Source organism: Microplitis demolitor, chromosome 3, assembly GCF_026212275.2.
Source record: "Microplitis demolitor isolate Queensland-Clemson2020A chromosome 3, iyMicDemo2.1a, whole genome shotgun sequence".
NCBI lineage: Eukaryota > Metazoa > Arthropoda > Insecta > Hymenoptera > Braconidae > Microplitis > Microplitis demolitor.
Genome location: NC_068547.1, coordinates 8249791 through 8264750, shown reverse-complemented (window position 1 = coordinate 8264750; position 14960 = coordinate 8249791). Strand labels below are relative to the sequence as shown.

The following is a 14960-nucleotide window of genomic DNA, read 5'->3' as shown; positions in this document are numbered from 1 at the left end:
AATTAGTAAAATAAAATTTTTAAAAAATGCGCATTTAAAAAATTTTAAAATTAATAAAGGCATTTTTTGTAAATACTGTTTTTTAAATTATTTACTCTATTTATTTATAATTTAAAATTTGTCTGATGTCTGCTACTTTCACACTTATGATTCAATGAGTGTGAATGTAGCAGACGTCAGACAAATACAAAATTATTAATAAATAGAGTAAATAATTAATAAAATAGTTATTTTACAAAATGCGCGTTTAAAAAATTTTGGAATTAATATGGGCATTTCTTAAAAATTCTATTATATTAATTATTTACTCTATTTATTAATAATTTAAAATTTGTCTGATGTCTGCTACATTCACATTTATCGGAGTTTGCAGACAATTAATAATTTTTGAATTTTTTATACAACTCAATTACAAAAAAACTAAAAATATACAAACTAAAAAAATAAAAAAAAAACTATAGGTGCAATTTTTTTAAAATATTTTTTTTTCTAATTAAAAAAAAATCCAAAAATTATTAGACGTCGGCTGACTTCAGTGTCATTTAAAATTCGCATTTTAAATATTTTAAAAAAATTATACAATTGACTGATATCTGTTTCCGTCAGCATCATTAATATTTTACGTAAACAAACAAATGATTGTATTATTGATAATTATCATGGATAAATCCATAATAAATTAAAAATTATGAAGAATTTGTTGACTGTAAAAACAACAAATATTATTATTGTACTATTTTATAAATTTAAAATAAAATATGAATATATTACATATAATATTTTTTTAAAACGCAATATTTCTTTAGTGATTCATCAAATTCTCGAGTGAAAATATTTATTATTTTTTAATTCTTATCGACGTATTCTCGTTGAAAAAAATAATTTATACAATTACTCGTTTATATTTTATCATGACATTATTTATATTACTTTTATTTTTATATATGATAAATTATAAGTTAAAAGATTATTCAATCTAAAGTAAATGCTATGTACTCGTTTTATTTTTTAAACAAATAAATATTATTCAATATTCTTTATTGCAGAAACAATAATATTTATTTAGTTTACACAACAGAATAATTTTTGTCTTTAAGCTCAAGAAGAAAAAAAAACAATTTGTAGTCTTTAATTATTATTATTACTAAGTACAGTAATTATTACAAAGCAAAAGATGAACAGAAAACAAAATTTCTCAGGTTTTTTTTTTAACATTTGAAAAAATTAAATGACCTTAAAAAAGAGTTTATTAATTTTCATTAGTAAATAATTATAAATTACTTATTTATTAATCATTTAATCGGTTATTAGAAAATTTTGTTGCAAGGAATAAAACAAAACGATTTAAAACAAGAGGTTAGAAGTCCAAGCTGAACTTGTCCTGGGGAGAGAATGAACTTCAAAGTCCCTCCACTACCGGTTATTTCTAAACTGCGCATGCGCAAGAAAAAGTGGGAGAATATTTAGTATATAGAAAACTCAGAATGGGGATAAAATCTGAAAACACCCGAGGTACACGATCTTGGGATAATTTTACAATTTATCGAAGAGATTTAAATTTTATTTCGTTTAACAAAAAAAATGGATTTTCCTTTTATGGGAAAAATGAAATAAATACGCGCGAGAAAATGTTCCCTCGCATAATGAAAAATTTAAACTTTCCATTGAAGTTATGGTAAAAAATTTATGCGCACCGTAAATAAAGGAAGAATACCCTAAAGTTGTATGTTTTGATAAATTAATTATTTTATATCTTCCATGATGGGATCATTTTAAATATTTCACTTGAAAAACTAAAAAAATATGTTAGTATAAAACTTTTATTCAGCAAATACAAATTGCTTTATTTATTCTAGTAATTATATAAGATGTTTCTTAGATGAACAAGTTTATTTTTTTTTAAAACGTAAAAGACGATAGCCTTCAAAATAAATAAATAAACATGCCGTATAAAATAATAATTATTTTCTCAAGATTTGAGTATTCATATTATTTGGCTTATATTTTAATAACATTAACGATAAACTTTTTTTAAATACATGTTACAAGTTGACTACCTATTAATACTTGTATTTTTTTATAATTTTAATAAATAATAGAACAATATAAAATAAATATTTCAGATAATTGATATTATAAAAATTTTGTCTTTCATAATATTTTTAAATTTAAATAATTTTTTGTTTTATGTCTAAATTAATATCGTCTAAATATTCCAAGAACTATAAATAATTAACTATTAATTACTTAATTGGCTTAATTATAAAATTAAAATGAAAGCTATAAAATTTTTCCTGAGATTTGTTTTGTTTTAATATAAAAATTACGGACGTCCACGCACTGCTTTTTTTCTTGGATTGATATTTCCAAAACCCATTTTACGGCACGCAGCTGAAAAAATGTAAACAAAAATATTAAGTACCCTAACGGATCCAAATTACCATAAATTGCGGCAATTACTGTAATTTGTCATAATTTATGGTATGAAGAATTACGGAATTTCAGGTCAAGTACAGTAATTTAGAGTACAAGTACGGTAATCTACCGTAACTTTGAGGCATTTCTGTGGTCTTTTTCCGTAAATTCCAGTATTTTGCAATGAATTGCGGAAATTTACCGTAATTCGGATCTGTTATGTGGCAGTCCTGATGTATTTTTCCGGGAATTTTCGGTAATCTGCCGTAATTTACGGTATTCTGTGAAAAATTACGGCAAAATACTATACTTTACAATAACGACGTAGTAATTGACCGTAAATTCGTGGCAATCATTTGGTATTTTTCCATGCAATTACGGTCAATTGCGGCACTTTCTATGCTACAGTATTCTAAATTACGGTATTTTACAGTAAATTGTGGTATTTTATACCAAATATGATATTTTGCGATAAGAGCGCGGTAATTTACCACAAATTTGCGACAGCTCCGCGGTATTTTCCGTAAAATTACGGCGTTTTTACCGTAAAGTGAAGTACTTTATTGTATTTGCGATAAAAAAAAAATTACTGCAAATTGCGGTCAAAATACAGTAAATTCCGGTGATTCCCGTAAATTGGATCCATCAGGATAAACAAGAACGTCATATTAAAATTATCAAAAAAAATAAAAGCTAAATTTTACCTTTATGCTGATTTACTAATTCTCTTCTACGTTCTTTGTGATGAGTAGACAGATCATTGACCATTTGTTCAATAAAGTTATCCAACACTAGTGATCTTGAAATTGTTGTAATTACTGCACGACAAATTGGACATTCACGCTTTTTTTTCATCCACATATATATACAATACTGGCAATATGTATGAGAACAGTGAAGAGTTACTGCTGTGACGAAAAGTTCTGAACATATTTGACACGTCAATTGTTCGTCCAATATGTTTCCAACTTTGTCAACTATTGCACTATTTGATTTGGATGAACCCGGTCGAATGTCATCTTTAGTCAGATCAATAGTTTCGAGAGATTCTTCTTGTGCTGCTATTTCAACTACGATAACTAAAAACCAAAAAATTATGATCTTTTCATTTCAATTTTTCGTAATTTGAACTTCAATAAGTGAACTTTTAGATTTAAACTAGACAAGTAAACTTATATAATTAAAAAAAAAAATCAATTCGGATTTTAAAAAATGATATGCTCGCAATTTTATCATTGATAAAAAATTCAAATTTCAAAAATGCAAATAAAGAACTTCCAAAAATTGTGGCAATTTTGTGAGAGCTCAAACTTTGACAGTATTTTTTTTTATTGTCTTGAACAATATTTTGCATATAATTTTGAAAAAATAGTCGATTTTTTTGGCACAGTCTACAATGTACTAATATAATTCTATATACAATAAATAAAAATATATATACCTTGTTGATTTTGTACAGTGTTTTGTAGTTGTTCAGCAAGAACAGTTTTTTCCTGCAAAGCTCTTTCAGCCTCAATCAATCTTTGTTCAAGTAAAGCTTTTTCATCAGCTAATTTTTTCTGGATATCCTTTTCTTTTTTCACCAAGTCATCAACGACAGTAGTCCACTCGGCATTTTGCTTAGCTCTCCATGTCGCCATATCATCCAACATTTTTTTCTCCATAGCTTCTTTTTCCTGTTTAGTCATGTCCAATGTCTGCTGCCATTTAAGTCTTTCAGCATCTAATAGTTGTTCAAATTGTTGTTTCTGAGCTTCAACCGTAGACAAAAGATGATTATAATTTTGTTGAAGTTGTGTTTCAATTTCATTTCCACTTTTTATTTTATCCTCAAGTTGTTTTATCAGCTCATGTTGCTCTTCACTTTTTCCTTCTGCTTCTTGTTGGCATTTTAATAACTCATCTAATCGAGTTTTCAATTCTTCTTGTTCTTTTTGTTTATTCATAAGCTGGTCTTCCATTTCTCTTCTCTTCAATTCCTGTTCTTCTGCAAAAGCTTTCTGTCTCTTAATTTCTTCATTAAAAACAGATTCATCAAGACGTTGTTTTTTAATCTTTGGCCCGTTTTCAATAAATTCTTTAACATAAAACTTAAATTTATTTGATTCACTGAATTTAATAAAGTCTCCTATCTGAAGAACCTGAGGTTTATCTTTATCTAAAATATCATCATTTAGCTTTGTTCCAGTTGAGCTTAAATTTGTAATGCTCCATTGTTCAGTCTCATTATTGAATTTAAGAATACAATGATTTCTTGAAATAAGAACATCAAGAATATGAGCATTGCAATCACGTCCCCTACCAATTTTATACTGTGAAAACAATAATTTTTTTAAAATTTGGTTTAAGAGTTTATCGGAACCAAGATTTTTTTTCTGGGCCTAAGAATATTTTTTGTAACCTTAGAAAAAAATATCAAATTTTCTCAGTTCAAAAAAAAAATGTTAGTTCAATTTTGAATCAAAATTTTTTTCTTGAACTAAGACTTTTTTTCTTGATTCAAGAAAATCTTGACTTAGTTCGAAAAAACGTCTGTCTTCAAAAATATTTTTTTGACTCAAGATTTCTTTTTCAGCGTTATAAAAAATTTCTGATGGTTTTGCCAATATTTTTGTGCCTTATCTATACACAGAAAAAAAAAAGGATTTCTTGGTACAAGAAATATTTTGAACTACGAATTGAAGACAAATATTTTCTTAGGACTGGAAAGAATTTCTTAGCACAAAAAAATTTTTCTCGCCTTAAGAAAATTTTCGTTCACAATTTTCAATGCAAAAAATTTGCATTTTGAGGCAAGTAAAAATTTTGTGAATAAATAAAAAATATTAACAAAAATTAAACTTTTAAAGTTAAAAAAAATTTTTATGCTGAAATGTGTCAAGTTTACGAGTGTAGCAGATATGAGACCGTTTAAAAATGTTAAATAAATAAATAAATATATGAAAATAATGAACTTAAAAAAAATACGCAGACTGATTTTCCAATTATCTAAACACGAATTTTCAATTTTAATCTACTTGTATTTTCTTTATTTCAGAATTTAAAAATTTTTGAAATTGCTAATTGCCAGTGACATTCATACTCATGTCAAATTAAACTTGTGCATATTTATTTAAATTACTCACATTATTTTTGTTGACATAAATATCTTGTAACTCGGAGTTTTCCTTGTCACACTTAACCAGAACGATCATATTTTCTGGTGGTATTTTGTTGTCATCATCGTTAGCTGATGTTGAATCCATTACTTTATATTTAAATTTCAAAAAATTTATGTCATAAATAAAATAATTTGTTTACTGCTCGTTTTTAACTCACGAGTCATAAATTATTTTATAATTTTAAATTATAACAAATAAAATGAAAATTAACTTCAGCGCAGTTTCTTTTTCCACATGTGATTGTTTACACTTTGCTCTGCTCGTAAAAATAACAACTAACTGCCAACAACTAAACAGTTGAACACGAAATTTACGTATTGCGACATCACCCAACAACTAGGAGAGTTATTATATGGAGATTGAATTAATATTTACAGTTGATACTACAGTCGACTTTATCAGCTTCAACTATCGATAATTCCATGATGAAAGCATGGAAATGTTTTGTAATCATAAACATAACCTAAACGCTCTAAAATTTTCAAAAATTATAAAAAAACATTTGTTATAAAAATGGATATTCCATGGAATCAATTGAATTTACAAAGGCCACCAACAAGTTCCTGGAAAACAACATCAGATAAATTTGGTAAAACTTAATTATTCATAAATAGCACGATAATTAAAATAGCAGACAATTTTTTAATTTTTATAAATTACTTGTAAGCAAAACAAAATTTTTCGAATATGCAGCAAAGTATTTTTGTAATCCTAAAGTTCGCAGACAATTCAAAATTTTCTGATTTTTTTTTCAACAAATCAATTACAAAAAAATGAAAACTAAAAATATGCACATGTAGAAAATTAAAAAAACCACAGGTGCAATTTTTTCAAATTTTTTTTTTTTCTTATAATTTATTGTTGAAAAAAAAATTCAAAAATTATTAGTTGTATGTTAACTTTAGGATCATTCAATATCATAGTATTTTTTAGAGTTTTTAATGAGAGTGAATATAGCAGACATTAGACAAGTTTAAAATTATAAAATTTATAAAAAATGTACTCATTAATTTTTTAATTTTTTAAATGCGCATTTTTTAAAAATTATTTACTCTATTTATTAATAATTTAAAATTTATTTGGTATCTGCTACACTCACACTCAGTTTTTAATATGAAATTTTCAGTTGTTTATTTAAAAGAAATAAATTTTTTTACAAAAAAAAGAAAAAAAATGCATAAGTAGAAAATTAAAAGAACTACAGATGCAACTTTTTTAAATATATTTTTTTTTAACAATTTGTCGTTTTTAAAAAGATCAAAAAATTATCCGACTTCGGCTAACTGTAGTATTATAATTTACATTTAAAATTTATTTATTTAACGTCAATCAGCTTTACCCCGATTACACAAAGTGACACAAAAAAAAATATATGAGTAAATAGAAAAAAAAAATGATAAAAGAAAAATATTTTTGTAGTCTTTTAAGATTGGCTGAGAATAAGACAATTGTATTGCCAAAAAATTATTCGACGTCTGCTAACTTTAGTATCATGTTGACTTCAAGATCATAAAAAAGTTCTAAGCAGTAGCAATTAACGTCTTGCTATTCTATGGTGATCCATAAGCTGCGTAATTTTTAGTTGATTTCACGGTACGAAGACATTCCAAGACCAGGTATATCTGATAAGACCACACAGTTCTAGACTAGACTAGATTATGACTTTATAGCAGAAGGTCAAATCCGCAATTTCCTCTCGACTAGAAGTTGTAGACAGCCGACAATTTTTAAATTAACTAAAACTCTATGCTAATGTAAAAAAGTTTGAATAACTCGTATGAGAAACTTCTAAAATTTTTGTATGCATATTTTTAAGAACTTTTATAGTTCGTAATTTGTTTGTAAATTAAAAAACTTAGACCTCATCTTATTTCAGTTGAATTTTTATTAAAAAATTAGGAATTATCAGGACAATTATTTAAAAAATCAACAAAAATTTTATCCGTATGCATGAAAAAATTTGTCTTTTGAAAAATTGTCTGCTAATTTTTTCATCACATAATTTAATATGATAATTAAATTAAAACTAATAATTTATAAGTTGAAAATCAACAACTTTTTTTTTTTAGATACAAGAATTTTTGTAAATACATTAAACAAAATATATAATGACATAAAATCACAAAATATTTTATGCAGTGAAGCAACGATATTAAGTCGGTTAATATACAGAATGAAAACGAAATTCCGAAATGATAAGGGTTTGAAAAATATGGAAAAAGTAAATCGCGCGTTACTTAATTATTTAAAACTGTCACTGGAAAATGAATACAAGTATTTAATTGACAATGTTGTAATTAGTGATACTGTCAGTTTACCTACGAGACAAATGCTCCAGTATGTTTTATCAAGAACTCAAGGATTTGCCAAATTGATGTGTAGAATTGAAAATGTTTCAAAATGTGCAGCGACATTTTTTAGAGCGAGAATTCAAATTGGACATGCGTGGACTCCTTCGACTATAGCTTATGCGGTTCTTTCAAGGATATGGTAGTTTTTAAATCTGTTTAATTATTTAAAATTTGTTCATTAGCGAGTCTACTAAAAGTAAAACTCTACAAAAAAAACAGATTTCTTGACGCGAAAAATTTTACTCTCCCCTAGAAAATTTTTTGCCTCAAGAAAATTTTTTCTAGTCCTAAAAAAATTTTTGTTTTCATTTTATAATGAAAGATTTTTTTTCGCCCCGAGAAAATTTTTTTCTGTTTCAAGGAATTTTTCTTATTATGAATTAAAAACGAAAATTTTTTTAAGACAAGAATTTTTTTGTAATCCTAAGAAATATTTTTCCTTCAATTCAAAATCTGCTGTAATATGTCTAAATAATTTCTTTCAACAAAATCTTGTCCGTTTTTGAAACTCTCTAATAAAAAAGTGACAGCAATAAAATCACTGCTGTATTATCACTTGTATTTGAAATCTTAACCACCGATAGTTCTAAATTTTTGATAAACTCAGAACTGACGATGGTGGTATTTATTTTTGGCAGTAATTTTATTATGATACTGAAGTTAGCCAACGTCTAATAATTTTTAGATTTTTTTGAAATCGACAAATCATAAAAAAAAAATATTCAAAAAAAATTGTACTTATAGTTTTTTAAATTTTTTACATGCGCATTATTTATTATTATTTTTTTTTTTTTTCAAGTGAAATTGTTTAAAAAAAAAATCCGAAAATTGTTAATTGTCTGCTAACCAGAATCATATTTTATTGTACTTATTTTTTACTTCAAGTTTTAAATACTGCAGCAGAATTTTACTTTGTAGTAGTCTCGCTTTTAATCAACGTTTTAGTAAAAATATTAATTTTTTTTTCTAATTAAATTAAATCTAATATTTAATTGATTGAAAATCAATAAAATTATAAACTAGTATTTATTTTTATTGACATTGCAAACAAATAACTAAATAAAATTTATAATAAAGTAGATTCCAAATGAATAATTCAAGTTTTGTCATAAGGAATCTCTGACTTATAATGAATCTCATAAATATTTTAATGGAAAAAATTTTATCATTTTCAACTTTAAAAAAATTACGAATTTCCTATTGGTTTCTCTTTTTTTTCAAACGAATAATTATTTGAAATAGATGAATAATTTAATAGAAAATACCTGGAGTATTATTTTCATTGGCTAAAACAAATTAGAACTTGGATAATTATTTGCATACTTATTTACTTACCCCACATTAAATGACTTTTTTTTTTAGGATACTGTCTAGGCATCTGGTAAATAAATGTTGTATTTGGTACAATAAAATATATCCATTTAATGAAAGATTGGAATTGGTTGGGATTCAGTGGATGCCTTCAAATTATTCTTTGCCAGCAGATTTGAAACAATGGCTGTCTTTATCGTGGACTGATGAGCCGATTCAATGGTAAATTTCAAGAACATTATAAATTTTCCGTGAATAAATTAATTATTAACTTTAATTTTACTGCCGTTTTAAATATTTTTATTCAAGTGGGAATAGAATTAATTGATAGCAAAAATCGATCTTGATAATGACGAGTTTATTTAATTTTATTTCTATTTAAAAGTTATCGTGCACAGAAAAAAAAGAATTTCTTGAATCAGAAAATATTTTTTGCAAAACATTTTTTGGAAAGGGTAAAAATTTTTAGCACCAAGAAATTCTTATTTTCTGTATGCAGTAAAATAAATCGAGTCTTGGATAAAATTATTCATTTTTTTTACAGTTTACCAATAGATGGAAATTCATCTGATTCCATCTTTAGTTTGATTAAACCTCAAGATGAATTAGCCGATGAAAAAACTGATGACTTATCACTCTGTGAAAATAATAACTCTCAAGAGCAACCAAAAGAAGTTCACGAAAATGAAGAGATTTCTTTTCCTGCAAATGATGTTGGTGGTAAGTTTTATTATACATTAAAATTCAAAATATGAGAAACACTAATAGTTATATTTTTATATTTATTTTAGTTCCAATATCACGTGAATCTTTTTTATCAACTCCGGAAGTCAAAAAATCATTGAAGAAATCTAAGAAAATAAATATCAAGAATATTAAAACAGAAGATGATTTAAATTTACTACTGAATCTCGATTCTTATCCAGGAATGGATAAATTACAGTGGAATATCATGAAGAATACGATAAATAAAAAATTAATGAAAATTAAAAAATTTAAAAAAGAAGAGAAAAAAAAACTTTTACTAGAAAAAACAATTCGATTGATAAAAAAAAACTTAATCTGATATATTATTTTTTTTTTTTAATTGAGGTAAACTTTAATTGTTAAATTTTTTACATAGCTTGTAAATATTTATATTAAATTTACTATAGCATAGTAAATAAATAAAGTATATTAAATAAAAATTTATAAAAAGTGGGCGCGCGTTAAAATTTAAACTTTGGCGCACACACTTCGTAGTTTGTTAAAAATTTACTCACAACTTGCTAAAAGAAGTATGACTTAAACAAATAAAATTGCATATATACCGATTAATTTATGTGATCTTTTATTTGTTCAGATGGAAAAATGTTTTTATTAAATTAAAAATAAAAAGTTACATTCAATTGTTTTGAATATTTCATGTTTTTTATTTTTATAACTTAATAATAAACTCTAAAAAATGATAAAATGAATTCATAAATACAATATTCGATGCATTATACATTATTAGATGGAAGCAGAATTCATATTAGACCGTGACAAAAATATCAGTTATAAAGAGTCAGACAATTTATGAATCATAATAAAATTTCGAATGTTCAGTTTCTTCGGATGGTACCAACCAGAGTTTAAATCCCAGGTTCGGTGCTCGTTTTCTTAAATTATTGAAGCAGCATGCACGGAATTGTCGAGTTCCACATATCGGAGTACATTCCCGGCCGCACTGATCACATGTTAGTATCCCGCTACAGTTCCACAGCGCGTACACTAAATTTAAATGAAATTTAAATTTTAATAATTAATTATATCTTGTATATTTTACATATATATGAAAAAAGGGAGGGGGAGTACTTAAGAAATTTCTTTTTTGATATTCAAAGTGAATAAAAAATTTGAGTTGCAGTTAAAATTTCATTTGTTGCGGGCAAAATGGGCACCCCCTAAAAAAATTGAAAAAAAATTTCTGAAAATTAAGTAAATTTGAGGAAATTAAATTTTCTTATAAGAAAAGTTAAATTTCACATAATTATTGAATACAAAGGTAAAAAAAAAAAAATTTTAATAGTTTTTATGATAAAACAAAAGTCATTAATATTTTTCGACTGACACTAGATTTTTGAAAAAATTTAACCGCAGACTTCAAATTGGTAATTTTTTATTTGTTATTAACTCCAAAGTAAAAGATTTAAATCTTTAATTAAGTTTCTTTTAATTCCAAAAAAGATGTTCTTAAATAATCAATCATATTTTGTTTAAAGTAATAAATTAAAAAATTATTACTATTTTCTAGTTGATTATTGAAATACATCTGAAGTAGGGTCAGGATTTTTGCTTTCATTTAAATATAATATTTATTAATTAATTGGGTCAAATTTTTGATATTATGGCAAAAATATTGGTCTTATAAAAAATTTTTTGCAATAAAAGTTGTTTAAAATTTAATTTTATCAAAAAAATTCATTCATTTCAAAATTAAGGCAAAAATTTTGTCCCTAATCTGAAGTAATTTAACACTGAGTTCTTTTATTATAAATAGATAATAAAAAAAATCAAATTGATTTCCTACTATTTTTTTACAAAAAATTTTTCAAAAACGAATACAATTTATCCGATGGATTAAATATCTCCGGACTAAATACTCGATAGCTAAAATATCACCAACAAAATATTTCATAATATAAATACTTTTAATAAGAATAGTACGGTACCCTTTTATCAGAAATGTTTAATATATTTGCACATAAAATTTGAGTGTGTGATATTAAAAATAGATCAACACATTATTTTTTCACTTAAAATATGTTTTTCTGAATAGGATTTATTGACAGGATATTTTGTCACAAATTTTTTGTCTATTGAATATTTAATCCGGGGATATTTTGTCTATCGGATAATTTGTATTCGGATATTTTGAGCTAAAAATCGTGCTACCATTTTACCCACCCTTCTCTTCCCTATAAATTTATATTTTAAAAAATTACTATCAAAATCAAAATTATAAATTTGAATTTATTAGAAATCAATTCTATTATTATTTATAAGACGTTAATATTTAAAAACTCCGAATGAATGAATGCCAATTATGTAATTATAAGTTTTCTCATTTGGTAGTCAAACGTCGCATAAATTTCATTATATTTTCCCGGCACGCTTATAAAGTTATTTCTCTGATCTTAAGGCGCTAACTTTTAATCCGTATCCTCTTTAATTCTTTCATAAAAATACCTCATTAATGTATAGTAAAAACAAAATATTATATTTATATACCATAATAAATTACTTCATTTAAATTCATATATTTTTTAATGAGTAACTAACTTTACTAATAAATTATTTTAATTGAAAAAACTACTTTTTAAAATATCAAATCACTCAATTCAATTTTACATACAAAACACATAAAAAAACAAAATGACGAATTTTTATTTACCAGCAATAAAGATGATCATGTAGAGTCGGCTCATCTTTAGTCTAGTGAAGAGAAACTTTTCGTTGACAAAAATTTGCGTAAGTATCTGAAACATTTAAATTAAAAAAAAGTTAGAAAATCCAACTGTACACAAGTCGTTCATTCAAAAACTAAAAAAAAATATTAATAACAATAAAAATATATATGTATGAAAAAGAAAAACGTATATATTCGTTAGCAATTGAAAAAAAATTGCAGTGTAAAAAAGTAATGAATAGATAGCGCTCTTGTATGCAAGATGGCAGCTAATTTTTTTTATGAACTGCCAGTTTTAACTTTTTATAAATTACAATTAAATAAAATGAATTTGGATGATAATTTTTAAAATAGTTCTTATACTGAAGAATTAAATTGTAAAAAAAAAAAAAAATACTTCAATCTGATGTAAATTTTTCAAGTTATTGTGTTTACTAACGTCCGTACATATCGACGCGCATCACATTTTTTTTCACAACTTTTTTTTTTCAATAATTTTTATTAAAAAATTGACTTCACATTGTTTCCTGTGTTCATTAATAAATTATATATTTTTCAAATGATTCGAATTTCGCTCTACTTGATCATCTCTGAACGAGTAAATATATTTTTTACACGAGGAAATCAACTAGGACCGAGTAAGCGTTAATAGAAAAACATTCATTGCTTCGCGATTGAAGTGTGCAAAAAATAAAACTATAAGATAAAGTAATTTGAAGAGTAAATAAAAGCGATGAAACAGTCATGTTATACTTAAATATAACATTCTAAGTATAAAATAAAATTTATCAGAGCTTACCTGCTCAGACGAAAGTCAAGTTGCGAGTGTCGATGCAGAAGAGATTAACCAGCTCTTCTATCAACTCTTCATAACTTTTTCCCCACTTTCTTATTTATATTCATCCCCTTCTAGCTTCCTATCCGTTGACTTTCCACCTACATGATACAGTTTCCAAGTTATTTAGTGGCTACATTATTTCATCCCTAAACCACTTGATTTTGCGCATTCACAATATCACTGATCGTGTATCATCCATGATGTGCATATCATCTTGTAGATCATTTATTTTTCTTGCTACAATAGCTTTCAAAAGGGAAAAAAAAAATAACATAACAATTGACCGCTAACGCAACTGACAATTTATCATCGCATTTTTAATGAATATGCAACAGGTCTACACTTAGAACTTGGTTTCTTTTAATTTTAAGTTTCAAATTACGAATAATTACACTTTTTATAAAATTAATGTATTACATTTTTATTCAATTTATTATTCTTTTTGACGTCATAATAAAAGTTTTGTTTTGTTTAATAAATCTTGTGCAGTTTCTCTAGGCGCATATTTCTTTACAAATTATATGTTCAAATAATTTTTAAAAAATTAATTCCATAGTTCATTCAATTGTAACTTAATTTCCAAATCGATTATTACAAAATATTAAAATATACTATGAAAAAATAAATCCAAACAAATTATTGATTGAGAAACAGTTTCTTGGTTGAAGAAAAGATGTCAACTCCTAAAAATTAAATTTTTTGAACGAAAAAAAGGTTACTTGGGCCAAAAACAACGAAAAACTTCTTAGCTTAAGAAATGTATTCTCTCTTCGAAAAGTTGATGTATTAATTTTTTTATTTTCTTGTTCTTTATCTGAAGATCTTTTTGTTGTTTTAATTCGAGAAAAATTATTCATGTAACCATTAATATTTAATAATAATTTCATCATGGACTATAGAATATACTTTAGTACAATCAAAAAAGGTACTTGACACTCTGCCAAATGACAGAGGTGTACTTGAATAAAATAGTGTTGAAATTTCGAATATAACCGTTCTGAAATATATTTCTTACCATCGACACCACAAGTGGTTAGGCGCAGTCTCGTGGCGAGCATCGAACTACTTCTAATTCCAGACAGCATTCAAGTCAGAATGACTGTTTTACTTGGTCTTTTTGGAGGCGTCCTTAAGAAGTCTTACAATGACTTCTTAAAGGTGTCATTTTTAAGAACTCTTAATTAAGAGTCCTTGGAGACTCCATACATAAGACGTCAGTTTTGTGACGTCTAAATTTGTTCTTTTTTTTAACTTTTTCATGAAGTCAAAATTAGGAGCTCCTTAAGACGTCATGGTAAATTCATACTAGTCTTATGTGCGAAGTCAGAAAAAAGACGTTTTACTGAATTTGCTAGGTGGCTCATTCGACATCTTAAAGACTTAAAGTCTGGGACGACTTTTGGAACTGATACCAAAAAAAAAGGGTAATTTGGCAGCTAAAATAGGATAGGGTG

The 14960-nt window shown here is 25.5% G+C and overlaps 2 protein-coding genes across 2 annotated transcripts; one reads left to right on the top strand and one right to left on the bottom strand.

Moving 5' to 3' along the window:
* Positions 1 to 1904: 1904 nt before the first annotated feature.
* Positions 1905 to 5843, bottom strand: LOC128667437 (E3 ubiquitin-protein ligase RNF8-like). Its single transcript, XM_053737336.1, has 4 exons — positions 5541 to 5843; positions 3857 to 4727; positions 3120 to 3494; positions 1905 to 2391 (listed from the first exon to the last, which is right to left on the bottom strand). Exons 1-4 carry the CDS (start codon positions 5658 to 5660, stop codon positions 2324 to 2326), a joined length of 1434 nt encoding a protein of 477 aa, XP_053593311.1. The 5' UTR covers positions 5661 to 5843; the 3' UTR covers positions 1905 to 2323.
* Positions 5844 to 5984: 141 nt separating this feature from the next.
* On the top strand, positions 5985 to 10566 carry LOC103569720 (uncharacterized). Its single transcript, XM_014440471.2, has 5 exons — positions 5985 to 6165; positions 7646 to 8066; positions 9290 to 9460; positions 9783 to 9958; positions 10030 to 10566. Exons 1-5 carry the CDS (start codon positions 6090 to 6092, stop codon positions 10302 to 10304), a joined length of 1119 nt encoding a protein of 372 aa, XP_014295957.2. The 5' UTR covers positions 5985 to 6089; the 3' UTR covers positions 10305 to 10566.
* Positions 10567 to 14960: the final 4394 nt, after the last annotated feature.

Coding starts and splice junctions, on each gene's coding strand:
- LOC128667437 (XM_053737336.1), bottom strand. CDS start 5,660: ATGGATTCAACATCAGCTAACGATGATGACAACAAAATACCACCAGAA. Junction 4,728..5,540: donor TTTATGTCAACAAAAATAAT/GTGAGTAATTTA, acceptor TTGTTTTCACAG/TATAAAATTGGTAGGGGACG. Junction 3,495..3,856: donor CACTGTACAAAATCAACAAG/GTATATATATTT, acceptor TTTGGTTTTTAG/TTATCGTAGTTGAAATAGCA.
- LOC103569720 (XM_014440471.2), top strand. CDS start 6,090: ATGGATATTCCATGGAATCAATTGAATTTACAAAGGCCACCAACAAGT. Junction 8,067..9,289: donor GCGGTTCTTTCAAGGATATG/GTAGTTTTTAAA, acceptor TTTTTTTTTTAG/GATACTGTCTAGGCATCTGG. Junction 9,959..10,029: donor TCCTGCAAATGATGTTGGTG/GTAAGTTTTATT, acceptor TATTTATTTTAG/TTCCAATATCACGTGAATCT.